The sequence below is a fragment of the Morone saxatilis genome, unplaced genomic scaffold (assembly GCF_004916995.1).
Source record: "Morone saxatilis isolate NCDOM2014 unplaced genomic scaffold, NCSU_SB_2.0 Contig16, whole genome shotgun sequence".
In the NCBI taxonomy this organism is placed as follows: domain Eukaryota; kingdom Metazoa; phylum Chordata; class Actinopteri; family Moronidae; genus Morone; species Morone saxatilis.
Genome location: NW_023339718.1, coordinates 25,986,690 through 25,998,687, shown reverse-complemented (window position 1 = coordinate 25,998,687; position 11,998 = coordinate 25,986,690). Strand labels below are relative to the sequence as shown.

General features: G+C 39.1%; 1 protein-coding gene across 1 annotated transcript in view; it reads left to right on the top strand.

Moving 5' to 3' along the window:
* Positions 1 to 2,444: 2,444 nt before the first annotated feature.
* The window catches only part of abca2 (ATP-binding cassette, sub-family A (ABC1), member 2), a gene marked incomplete at its 5' end in the record, with an annotated part of 55,675 nt that continues 46,121 nt past the window's right edge, over positions 2,445 to 11,998 (top strand). Inside the window, 4 exon segments of the mRNA XM_035658209.1 lie at positions 2,445 to 2,608; positions 4,233 to 4,354; positions 6,547 to 6,660; positions 8,659 to 8,835. Of these exon segments, the coding sequence (XP_035514102.1) occupies positions 2,445 to 2,608; positions 4,233 to 4,354; positions 6,547 to 6,660; positions 8,659 to 8,835 (577 nt within the window).

Sequence of the window (11,998 nt, the reverse complement as noted above, 5' to 3'; positions counted from 1 at the left end):
TATGGATTATCAGACACAGGAAAAGAAACAACAACACAAATCCAAAGGATAACAAGAGTAAAAACACTTATTTCCAACATGGTCCCAAAGACCATAGAAGACAAAAAAACAGTAGTTCTGAAAAAATAAAATTCCTCCAACAAAAAACAACAGCTTAATAGCTAGAATAATGATGCTGCAAATTTCATTAATCAATCTGTTCCAACCTGTTGCATACAAAAAAAGTCCCAACGTGACTTTTATAAGCCCCTCTTGATGTGTAATGGAAGGCTGTTCCAGAATATGGTACCAGTGTAAAAAAGGAGCATGAACATGCACTAGCCCTTGTATTATAGTGATGCTGAGTATGGACCATTGTTATCTTAAAAGTATTGAGGAGCATACCCGTTGATAAAATTGTACATATGGTGCAGCTTCTGTTGTTCTACTCTAAGATGGTGTCAATATAGATAGAGTAAATGAAAATACATTTCAAGGTATGATAATAAACCACAAAATCTGCTCTAAACCTCACATAAAACACGTGCGAGCAAAGCTAGCAAAGAGCATTGTGGTCCTGGGAAGAACAAGGCACACTCTGAAGCACAAAGCGCTGTACATTGTTTATTGTTTGCTGTATTGCCATTGTATTGCCATTCTAAGTTACTGGTTAATAACATAACTCGAATGCACTTTTTTAAGTCAAATGCTTTTAGGTTTATGGATCAAAATAAATTTAACAGAAATAATGTATAAAGAAATAATTTACTACCAGGCAATATACAAAAACACAGGGGGGAGAGTGTAAATATCAATAAGATCACTTTTACATATTGTATAAGACAGAACAATGGAACCTTAGAAAAGAAAATGTAAACCAAGATTTTTAGCATAAAAAATGGCCTTTGCTCATTGTATTTTTGAAGAAAATCTCAATAGACAGTAGCCTATAGACCACTTTTACAGAGGAAGGCACTTGCACTGTACTGTAATGTAGTTTTAAAATTATAATCCTGCTAATCCTCATCATGTAACTGTAATCTGATTACGTATTTCTTTCTGTAACAGTAATGGATTAGAGGTTCTGATACATAACTCTGTTATATGTAGTCAAATAACTCCCCGACCCTGTAAACCACAATAGCAACAACATTACAAGCTGAATTAAATAGTGGTCGCATAATATGACAACATAAATACCCAAAAAAGGTTCAAATAATAAAGTCATAACACAATCACCATCTTCAATTGCACAGACATCATAGTCATCAACAACATAATGATCATCATCCAAAACCTTAACATTATATCATCTCAACTACACAAGTAGCCTTAGGACTCACATACTCTTTCCCCGAGCTGCATTTAGAAGAGAAATGGCTGTGGGGATTAAGGAGTACTTGTACCTGTTGGCCTTAACAGGAGGGATCTGAAACAGAAGCAAGAGGGCAAAATCTGATATTCAGAGAATATGGGATTGCCGCTGTCGGATAGGATCGCTTTAACCTTCCTCCCTATCTGTTAAACGGGTCAGATAGCATACTTACTTACTTTTACTATCCTGTAAAGCATTCTTAGCCTTAATGCTGAGATTCTGGAACCAGCAGATTAAGAAAAAAGTTCAAACGGACTAGATCTATAAAATACAGTCACAAGGGGCATGTCAACAGGAAACTGAGACAGTTTCCGGAGGCAGAATGGATGTTGCTGGCCCTTTTTGCTCAGCATTTGGGTGTTAGAATTAAAATTCAGCTGGTTGTCAATTAAAATCCCACTGTACTTATAGTTCTCTAACGCCTGTCTCTTAATGATAGCACTGAGAGATCGCAGGCACAGTTCTCACACAGTTTCTTCTGACTGTCCCTCATTATTTTAACATCAGTCCAAAATGCCCCAGTCTGAGGCGGTAGATACTACAGCATGATCAGCAGCAGCAGTCCATAGTAAAATAATAGATGAAGAAGTTTTGTCCTCATGAAAGTAAAACATGCAATTGTTGGACTAAGAGCAGTCTTGAAGTCGTCAGCTCTAGTGTCACCCCTGTACAAATTGATCAAGTATAAATATCCTATTCTAACTTCCTTTTCACCCCTCTCTCTCAACGACGTTCCAATCCTGGTTACCTCCCACTGCCCACCCACCTGCCCTCTTCACCCACCCTATCCCCTGTCACCTTTTTAAGTCTACTGCTCCTGACCTCGTCCCTTTCCTCACCCACCTCATCAGTACCTCTTTGACAACTGGTTGTCCTAATAGCTGTTGAAATATTTCACAGGATAAGTGAAAACCTTGACCTGATTATGACACCAAAGGAAAAGTCAGTAGGATTTATCCTCTGGGCATCACCAATGTCTGTGTAAAATTTCATGGCAGTCTGCTGCTGGATTGACTAACATTTCCATCAGTAGAGCCATGCTATGATCCATGTTTGCAAATGTTTTAATGTCTAAACCTTCCTCTGTTAGTGTCACCCAGCTGCTGGAGCGGATAAGTGAAGTGGTTGAACAGAATCGACTCTTCACCTCCGACTGGCCTGGTCTGGGTCAAGAGCTGGAGACCCTGCAGCAGCATCTGGAGAGTCTAAGCTCCAGCCCTTTACCACCGGACTCCAACTTCAACAACAGCCAAGGTCCAACATACATCCATTCTTTAACTAATGTGCAGATTGCAATCTTCCTATATGAGCTTATCACTTAATTTGTCTAACTTAAACCAGGTCCACACAGAATCTCACAGCTCACAGCTTGCATGCCTCTGTTGTCCACACAGAGAGTTTCTGCTTCAGTGCTGCTGCCAGCCTTATCTTTCTACACTGAGTTTGTCTTTGATAAATACAGTACAATAAAAAGCCTTGTTAACATCCGAATGTATTCTGTGCACAGAAACGATGGAGAGCTTTTAACCTCAAACAGATACAGCAGGTGTTGAGTTGAAAAAAATATATACTTTTTTTCATGTCTGTGACATTGATGCTGGTATAATGTTGATATGACTATGAACAGACCCTTTTCACTGTCACTGTTGCTGGGAACCGCTCACAGAAAGAATATGCGAGACCTGAACTCTCTAGTGAGGCATTGCTGCAGCCGCATCTGAGAGGAAAGTTTGGCTGCTCTAACCTATTAATGGGCACTAAAAAACAAAACGACTTTCCACAGTGCAGACATGTTGTCGATGCAGGCAGTTTGGCCCGGGCCTCAGATTGCAAAAGCCTTACATTAATTTCAGCTGGACCTTTAAGTAACCTCCCTAATTGAAGACTCATTCAGCATAGGCTGGAGAAAAAGGAAGGGGATTCAAGCTCATACAATATTAGAAATGATGAAAGGAAAATAAATATACAAACTCCTGTGAATGACATACATAAATAGGCCATGAAATGTATAAAATATAAGTCACAATAATAAATAGTTTGTATCAAAGCGCTACTATAAATATCTATGCCACTCCCCTAATAAGGAACTCATCAGCATAAGCTAGAAGAGTGGGCAGCATTTAGAAAATATTCTATGATGTCAACTGATAAAAAAGGACACAGAGATGTATAAAATAACATTCAGCACCAAAACACACATCATATTAGTGACAATCGTAAATAGCCTGTATTGAGCAATATGACAGAATAAAAAACAAGTAGGGCTTGACTTAAGCCAACAAAAAACAAGTTGGCTCCTTATTAAGTCCTACTAGTCCAACAGTGTTAAGTTCCTAAATCCAGAAAGCTTTTCTATGTATCAATCTATTGATAATACCTCTACCTCTAGGGGGTGCTGTCATTTCTTTTTATTTGAGAGACGCAGGAAAACTACGATTACACTTGACACATTGAATGACAAGCTTGCCGCCTGAGAGCACCAGACAGGCCCCATACCTTGTGAGTTGGTTGAAGCACGCTCAACATTTTTTGGCAGAAGGAGTGACCTTAAATCTTTGCTCTGTCAAAGATAAAAAGAGAATCTAATTCCAAATAAGCCTTTACAATATCTGATATGCTATCATAGGTACTACTCTACAGAGAAACTGAAACAAAGTAGTAAAGTATGAATAATCTGCCTGGCATAAAACTGCAGTCCTCAGGGTCCGCTGGTTTGTGTATATCTAAAGATGTTTTCATATATAGACTGGCCACTGTTTGGAAGATGTTTGGAAGTTGATCGAAGCTCTCATTTCAGTGAATAAAACATGCATCCACTAACAGAAAGATGAATTTGAAAAAAGTGTGTGTGTTTTTGTGATGTGTGTGCTGGATGCAGGTTTCACACTGGCCAGTGTGTTGAAGAACCAGTCGGATTTCCAGCAGTTCCTGCTCAAGAACCTTTCCCTGTCCAACTCCACAACCAGCCTGCTGCTCAACACTCCAGTCAGCCTCAGAGAGGTGATAAACGCTCACTTTACTAACACACACACACACACACACATCAATTCTTGGTCCATTCTGCTATATGTTCCCCCATTCTTTTTTTCCTGTTTACAGCAATAAGGACAGACACAAATGTGTTTTGTTCTGTATTCAAAGGTATTATAAACCGTTAAAATCTCCCGGGTTGATCTTTTAATCACAAACCACTTTGTTGAAGTGCATTTAGCAGCTAAAGAGCTACATGTTTCTCTCAGGAGTTAGTAGAGATCAAACCAGAGCTGAAAGTAGAATAAATATTGAACTTACATTCATCAGGTGGACAAAAACAAAATAATATATTACTCTGTGTCTGCTGGATGTGTAAATAGGCATCTGCTTGATAATCGCTTATAACACTGGTTCCCACAAGGGGTCACCAACGTTTCATGGGGGTTCGTGAGGCCTTTTACCATCCATTTAAATCTATAGTGATAGAAAAGGGGTCCCTTAAGGAAAAAGGTTGGGTCCCACTGGGTTACATAAAAGTGACCAGGGTGCTGACATGAAGCCGACATGTAAAAATGAAGCATGTCTGAAAGGGGCTGAACATCCACGCCTAACATCCACTGAGGTGGGTATTCAGTTTTGAAATCACCTTGTTTTCTTTAAATAAAGATAGTATGCCACTATTATGCCACTATTATGTTTACTGTACACCCAGTTCATGAGTCCAGGTGTGCATTAAATAGATGACAAATGTTACACGGATTAGTAGAGTCCAATTTTAAATCTGTGCATTTTAATGGGCTGAACCCAATAAAGAGCTGAAGTCCATCTCAGCAGATGCAGCATCTGAACGGGTTGATTAGCAGCTGAACTGCAGCTGCGCTAATTAAAATCCTCAGAACTGAAGTGTAAACATCAACACTGAATTCTGCAGTCGTGATGGTAATTGAAGGAGGTTCAGTGAATCAACCCCAGGGATCCTCACATCTTCAGTATAATCAGTGCAGCAGTGATAGCAGGCTGCTTTCGAATAGTAACACCTGCACACATCTGTCCCAGGAGGAAACACACAGCATCACCCACTACACTCTCAAGAGTGATGTAAACAGGAAATGAAAATGCTGATTACGGTGCAAATATTTGTCAGCAGGAGGCTGATATCAGTCAGTGCTCTTTCTCTTCTCTTAATTGTACAATAGAAGTCATTTAGGCAGGATGGTAACTTTATATTAAGGTATGACTCTCAATAGACTTTTTCAAGCAATAGACTTTTTCAAGGTATAACCCTTCACTTAAAAATAGAGGCGGTTAATTGCAGTAATTTTGTGTTACAATGGATTTACTAAGTTTGAAGAGGAGGAAACTGAATAAGGAACTTGTGTGGGTTAATAAGTGTCAGACTACTAGTAAATTAGTTAAGAGCAAGAGCTCACTGGGGGAACATATTCTGATTTAGAAAGACTTTATTATTTTACAGTTATTTGAACACTATTAACAGTTGTAGTTTTGTGTTTTTTTACATAAGCATAGACCACATTTATTAAGTGTTTTTAAAGGATACTACTACCTCATAAGGGCCATACTGAGCAAAGCAGAGTCGGATCATAATTCACAACTCTGTTACTTACTTAAGCAATAAGCAGTAATTAGGAATAGTGATAGACCGATCAATCAATGTCTGTGCTCAGGAAACCGATAAACAAAAATGTCTTCAGACACATCTGCAGGGGGTCTCGTCACTGTGCAAAGTGTTACCAGAAGACTGAACAAAAGTAATTCATGTAATTATATTATATATACTTATATTATCTTTATTTCCACTCCACTGTGAGTATTGACGACTATATTTGTGCAGGCTTGTGTGCAGCTCCTCACTGGCAAACTGGCATTTTCCTGGAATGCACTGAAGTTATTTCCTGGAATCTAGTGACTCGCTGTGTGCTGCAGTTAAAGGAGAGGATACATTAGAGGATGTGTCATTGAACATGTTTCACACTGAGCCATTGACCAGCTCAAAGCTTTTGTGGTCTGACATTATTTGGTTTAGTTTATTTGGTGAATTCTTACCTTTTAAGGATTAAAGGATTAAGGTTTTAATCTAATGCTGACATTGATGCCGGTGAGACAGAATAAAGATGAATGGGTGATTCTGCCATTCATAACAGCACTCTTGTTGCATGTTATACTCAGCTCCATATTTTTTATGTGTGTGTGTCCTGTAGGTGCACAGTCTTATCTTTGGTACATCTCTCAGAGATGGAGGAGGGGCCCAAAGTTTGATTCAGGGCACAAAAGACACCAGTCAAAAACCTGGACACAAAGTCCTTCATCTGGGGGTAAGTTCATACCCAGACTCACATTTACACTGTACACACACAGTAACACACAGATGTCCTAGAGCATTGCCTGTGTTTGTTCAGCAGTTTTATTATTCTACAAGGGAAACTATTATTCTACAAGGGAAAGTTTCTAAGTTCACCCTGACAAAATAATACAGTTTGAAACCCTCATACTTTACCGTTTCAATACACTTATAATAATATATAATAAAAGATCTGCTCAGTGGGGCACCATGGTAGCTCACCTGGTAGAACTTGCACCCCCATGTACAGGGGTTGGGTCCTTACCACACAACCAAGGTTCCAACCTGCAGCCCTTTGCTGCATGTCATACCCCTCTCTTTCTATTCCCACTTTCTTGTCTATCTTCAGCTACTTCTGACTACTAAAGGCAACAAAACTAACCAAATAAATAATATTTTAAAAGAAAATATGAGCAGCACTCCGCTGGGTTGGGTGGAGAGCCAGTGTATCTGCAGTATGCACAAGAACATCTAAACTGTTCTTGAAAAAAAACACTACACATATTTTGAGTATTTTGAACATTCTGGCTCAGAAAACGTTGAGGTGACCTCATTAAACACAGTCAAAGAGCATGAGGTAGAACATAAGAGCATGGTCAACCAGTGCTGATCCACATTTCTCCAGCAAGAGTAGTACTGGGGTCAAGTTAATTTCAATGTGCAAGAGTTATGGAAAAACCTCTTAAAAACTTCAGCATCCTAAAACTTCTATTTGTGTCATAGTCAACATTGCTTTATAATAAGTGTTACATTTTTATTTAGTGAGGTGATATGCTTGTATAGTTTAACTATAATCTGTTTTTAAGCTGGGTATGTGGGTTCTTTGGATTGGGACCTCTGATCTCATTCAGGAAAAATGGCTGACTGTAAAAATTAAATGAACAAACTCTGAAAGTTATCATTATCCTAATTAGCTACAGTCCTAGCAGTAGCAGTTAAACCTCTGATCTATTGATTCTGTAACTGAAATATTTATTTCGCCCTGTTGTGCAAATGTGGGACCAAGTCATAGTTTTGCAAATCCCAAATCAAGACTGACAAGTCCCAAGTTCTGAACTTTAAGTCCTAAACAAGTCATAATGCTCTCTACAGCAAATGTATTGCCATTTTAACGACTGAGTGATAATATTTACACAAGGTGTAAGTGCGACTGAACTGATATCATAAAAATCTAATCAGAAAAAAATTTGTGCTGACAATGCACTTTCATAGCATATAGCACTATTAACCAGTACCACAACAGAAAGAAAGAAAGTCTTGTTTTGTTGTATTTAACTCATACTGGAACAATGTCTTTCTCTTCGCAAATAGGTAGGGTTTTTGCTGTAAGACTATTCTGCCTTTAAAGTTATATTATAAGTTTTTTTTGATATTGTAAAGTCATCAAATTTGTGAGTCTAGTCCAAGTCAGCCTTATGGCAAAAGTGCTCTGGAAGTTGAGTTTTTATAAAAACAAAAAAAAAACCCTGCCCAGTATGCCCTCTGGCTAGACATAACAGCAGACATTATGATTAGGAGAAACTAATAACATGATTTTGTTGTGTCAGTAAGCCAGTCAGCCTGCATGCATAATGCATCATTAGTTACACCTGTGTTTTACCAATCAGAATGTCCACAGAAACAGAGCGACACAAAGGTCTGTTGCTCTTCACTGTAATTCAAACAGACTCAGTCACAGCAGGCCTAACCCAGCTGTAGACAATGCATTGAATAATAAGTCTGATTTACTATAGATGTGCCAATTAACAAGCATTGACTCGCCCATGATTCATTTATTAGCTGTGTGCAGTGTTTCAGACTGCTGTGGCACCTGTGAACAATGCAGTGCAAATGTGGCCAGTGATAGCAGACATTGCAGCTGTGTCAGTTGGTATTTTGTTGGAATTGGTTTAGTGAATGTTGAGCAAGTGTGTATCATTTTCCTTAACAGTGACGTCTTTCTTGCCTCCCCTTTCCCCACCCCCACCCCCAGGAGGAGCTGCTGGGAGACGTACACAGTCTGGATGGAGGTCTGATACACAAAGCCTTGCGTGACCCAACAAAAGCAGCCCATCGGCAGGCTCTGCTCAAACTCATGTCCCAGGCTTTAGGTCTCACTGACGTCACAGGAAACCAGAGGAATGACCAACAGGGGCTGAAGGAGGTGGAGGTATACCTGCTAATTCAGGACACTTTGAGCCATGGTTTACATTTACATTCTGAGATTTGGAGCTTAACCAACAGCATGCAAGCACTCGGATCTTAAAATCCACACAGGTTTTTCCTATTACTTTACTTAAACTATTACCACTGATTAGATCTCTGCTCACCTCCGCTACAGACACTATGTATTGGTTTAAACGCACAATATGTTGTATGTGCATTAGAGAAAAACATACAGAGTGTACTGCCAGGCTCGTTGTCTGGGATTCCTTTTCGTTTTATTAAAACCTGGGTTTTTATCTAGTCATTACACAGTTCCAGTCACCATCCACTACCATTACAAGGCTTTAAGCAATAAATCAGTCACAGTAGTGAAGACGAATATATCAATATCAGGAGCAGCATACACCTTAGGAATAGTAATATTTCACAATGTAAGAATCCACAAATGAACACTTAGCAACTATTTGAGTTAAATAGATTAATGAGATGTAGATTTTTATTTAATATTTTGTATTAGTACTGCCACAACTCTATTTTTACTATTAGATGAAGAAAAATACTCTCCTGCCCAAGCTTTTTATGTTCTTTTTCAGTTAAATGGATCTCTTGTAACATTGCAACAGAAGCACTCTCTCCTCTGAAAAAGGACAATATCATATTTCCCTTTTCTGGACTTTAATATTAAGGGGCCAGACTGTAACAGAAGAGCTAGACATGGTCATGGCACACTGAAAGAAGCCCAGCCAAGAGGGCATTTGCAAAACCGCAAGCAAGTACCAGTAATCCCAGAATGAATCTCCCCACAGAAAAGGTCAAGTGCCAATCTGATTGAGACTGATGACAGCCACATCCTACTCTAATTAAGACTGACACCATTTCTGCCCTTCTAGCATTATGTTAATTCCTTCTTTTGAGTTCCCTATTACTGGAAGAGAGAGAGAAAGAAAAGTATGAGTATATGTATGTTATATGGCTTTTCACACTGCACATTTTTATCCCTGGGCTAATGGTTGATCCTGGGATACCTTATACCTTTCGTGACGTCACCCATTGTAGAGTACCATTTTGAAGCATTATGGTCGTCCCCATGACGGTTTGTCAGAGACGGTGGAGACAAAATTAATATCATGCTGTATGGAAGAAGACTTGAAACTAGCGATTAAGACTATAAACTCATTAGGAAACTGTTCTGAGCTAATAAATGAAGTGAGAAGTTGGGTCATTCCTCCATAAGAGTACATGGTATTGCTGTGTTATTGCAGGGCTATACGATTGACACTCCACTACTGCTAACCCTGGGTTAAATGTCCATTGGAGCACATGATTACTATTTAAATCTCAGTTTACTTTCTCTTCATTTTAGCCCTGTTTCACACTGGCACCTTTTAGCCCAGTGTTTAGCAAACTCTGGCCTAACCCGGAGCAGAGCCAGTAACCCCTAGGTGGCACGGTGAATCGGTGGTTAGCACCGCCACCTTGTGGGTTTGAATCCAGGCTTGGATGTGCATGTTCTTCCCATGTTTGTTTGCGTGCATTTGCTCAGAGTGCTCCGGTTTACCCCAATGTCAAAACATATATGTTAGGTTCATTCTCCAGGTTCAGATCTGGAGTAGTACCCCGGGCGCCACACGTGGGTGCCCACTGCTCCTAACACTTAAGATGGGTCAAATGGAGAGAATGAGTTTCCCTAAAGCGATTTATAAAGGATATAGGCTAGAGGGAAAGGCCCCAAAAGTGCTTTAGTTTTTGAGATACCCCTACCGTAGGTAGAACAAAGCACAACAATGTTTTTTTATATTCTCCAAGGTCTCCCATATATGAAATTAATTCTTGTATAAAATATTTTACTGCAAAGTGGTTTAATTGACATATATTGTGATACACCCCGTAAATAAAAAAAGTGCAAAATAAAGCCAGGCCGAATGGGAGATGATACACCTGAAATCATGTAATTTCATACTGCAAGCTCTGATTGATTCCACATTTGGTGTGGGAGTGGGCAGGGTGCTCCTCTACATGTCTATGGAAACAGAATGTGAATATATTGATGCAGTGAAGGAATACAGGACTACAAACACTGAAGTACAATAGGCGGAAATAACAAATTTTAGGATCTATGATGAATGTATACATTTACTTTAAGTTAGCTTTGGCTGGGATTGTCCCAGACACACCAACCAGGGTTTATTAGAAAGGTCTGACTGTGCTAAATCCAGCAACATATGATATGTAATTGCAGCATGTATGGTCAGTGGTCTACATTAAGAAATGTATGACGTGTGCCATCAAAATGAAACGGCCATAAATGGCTTGTCGGGGTCAATAAAGGGACTTTAAAATACACTTCAATATGGAAGAAATTGTATCAGACAATTTATTGCAAGTTTTTTATGAACTTCAATTTAAAGGGTAAATAAATGTTCTGAATGTAACAAGAAATCATTTTCACTGGCAAAATACACTTTTTAAGTATGTGTAAGTATTTAAGTATAACACAAAAACAAAACGTCTATTTTCTTCTTGCTTTTGTCCATCTTTTGTACACAGTATGTCACTCATCCACATTATCCTCAAAAAAACTCAATGCATGTCAATCGTACCAAAAGTCGCTGTGATTTTCTGTGATCAGTGCAGGTCCATCACCGCTGTATCAGCACATTCTCACTGCCAACTCATAAAATACTGCTGTTGAACCCGAGCCCCTATGATTCATAATATGACACTGTAGGTATCCCTCTAGCCCCATTATCCAAGGTTAGACATTTCTTGCAAATCAACAAGGTGGGTCTTCAGCTGTGTAGAAGCTGTTGTCTCCCCTTTTCCATAAAAACTACCTGTAGTGTCACAGCCTGTGAGGGTGTGGCATGCAGGTAGATAGTCAAATAACTAAAATTTTGTCTGAAATAGCATATTATTTGTCTCTTCACTTGAACTGTGCCTCCTTGTTCCCTTTAAAATAGAGCTGGGCAATAAATTGAAGTGATTAATTCAAATGTACCATTAAAAACTATTTAAGAAATAGCTCTGAATTTTGGGTGCCTTCCCACTAGCCTAATAACCACTTAACTAGGCTAAAGTTGAGTTAGCCCACTTTGGAATGTGCCAGGATTGTGCCAATGTGAAAGCTTTCTTAGACTGGGGCTAAGAAGGTTCTAAGAAGGCTTTTC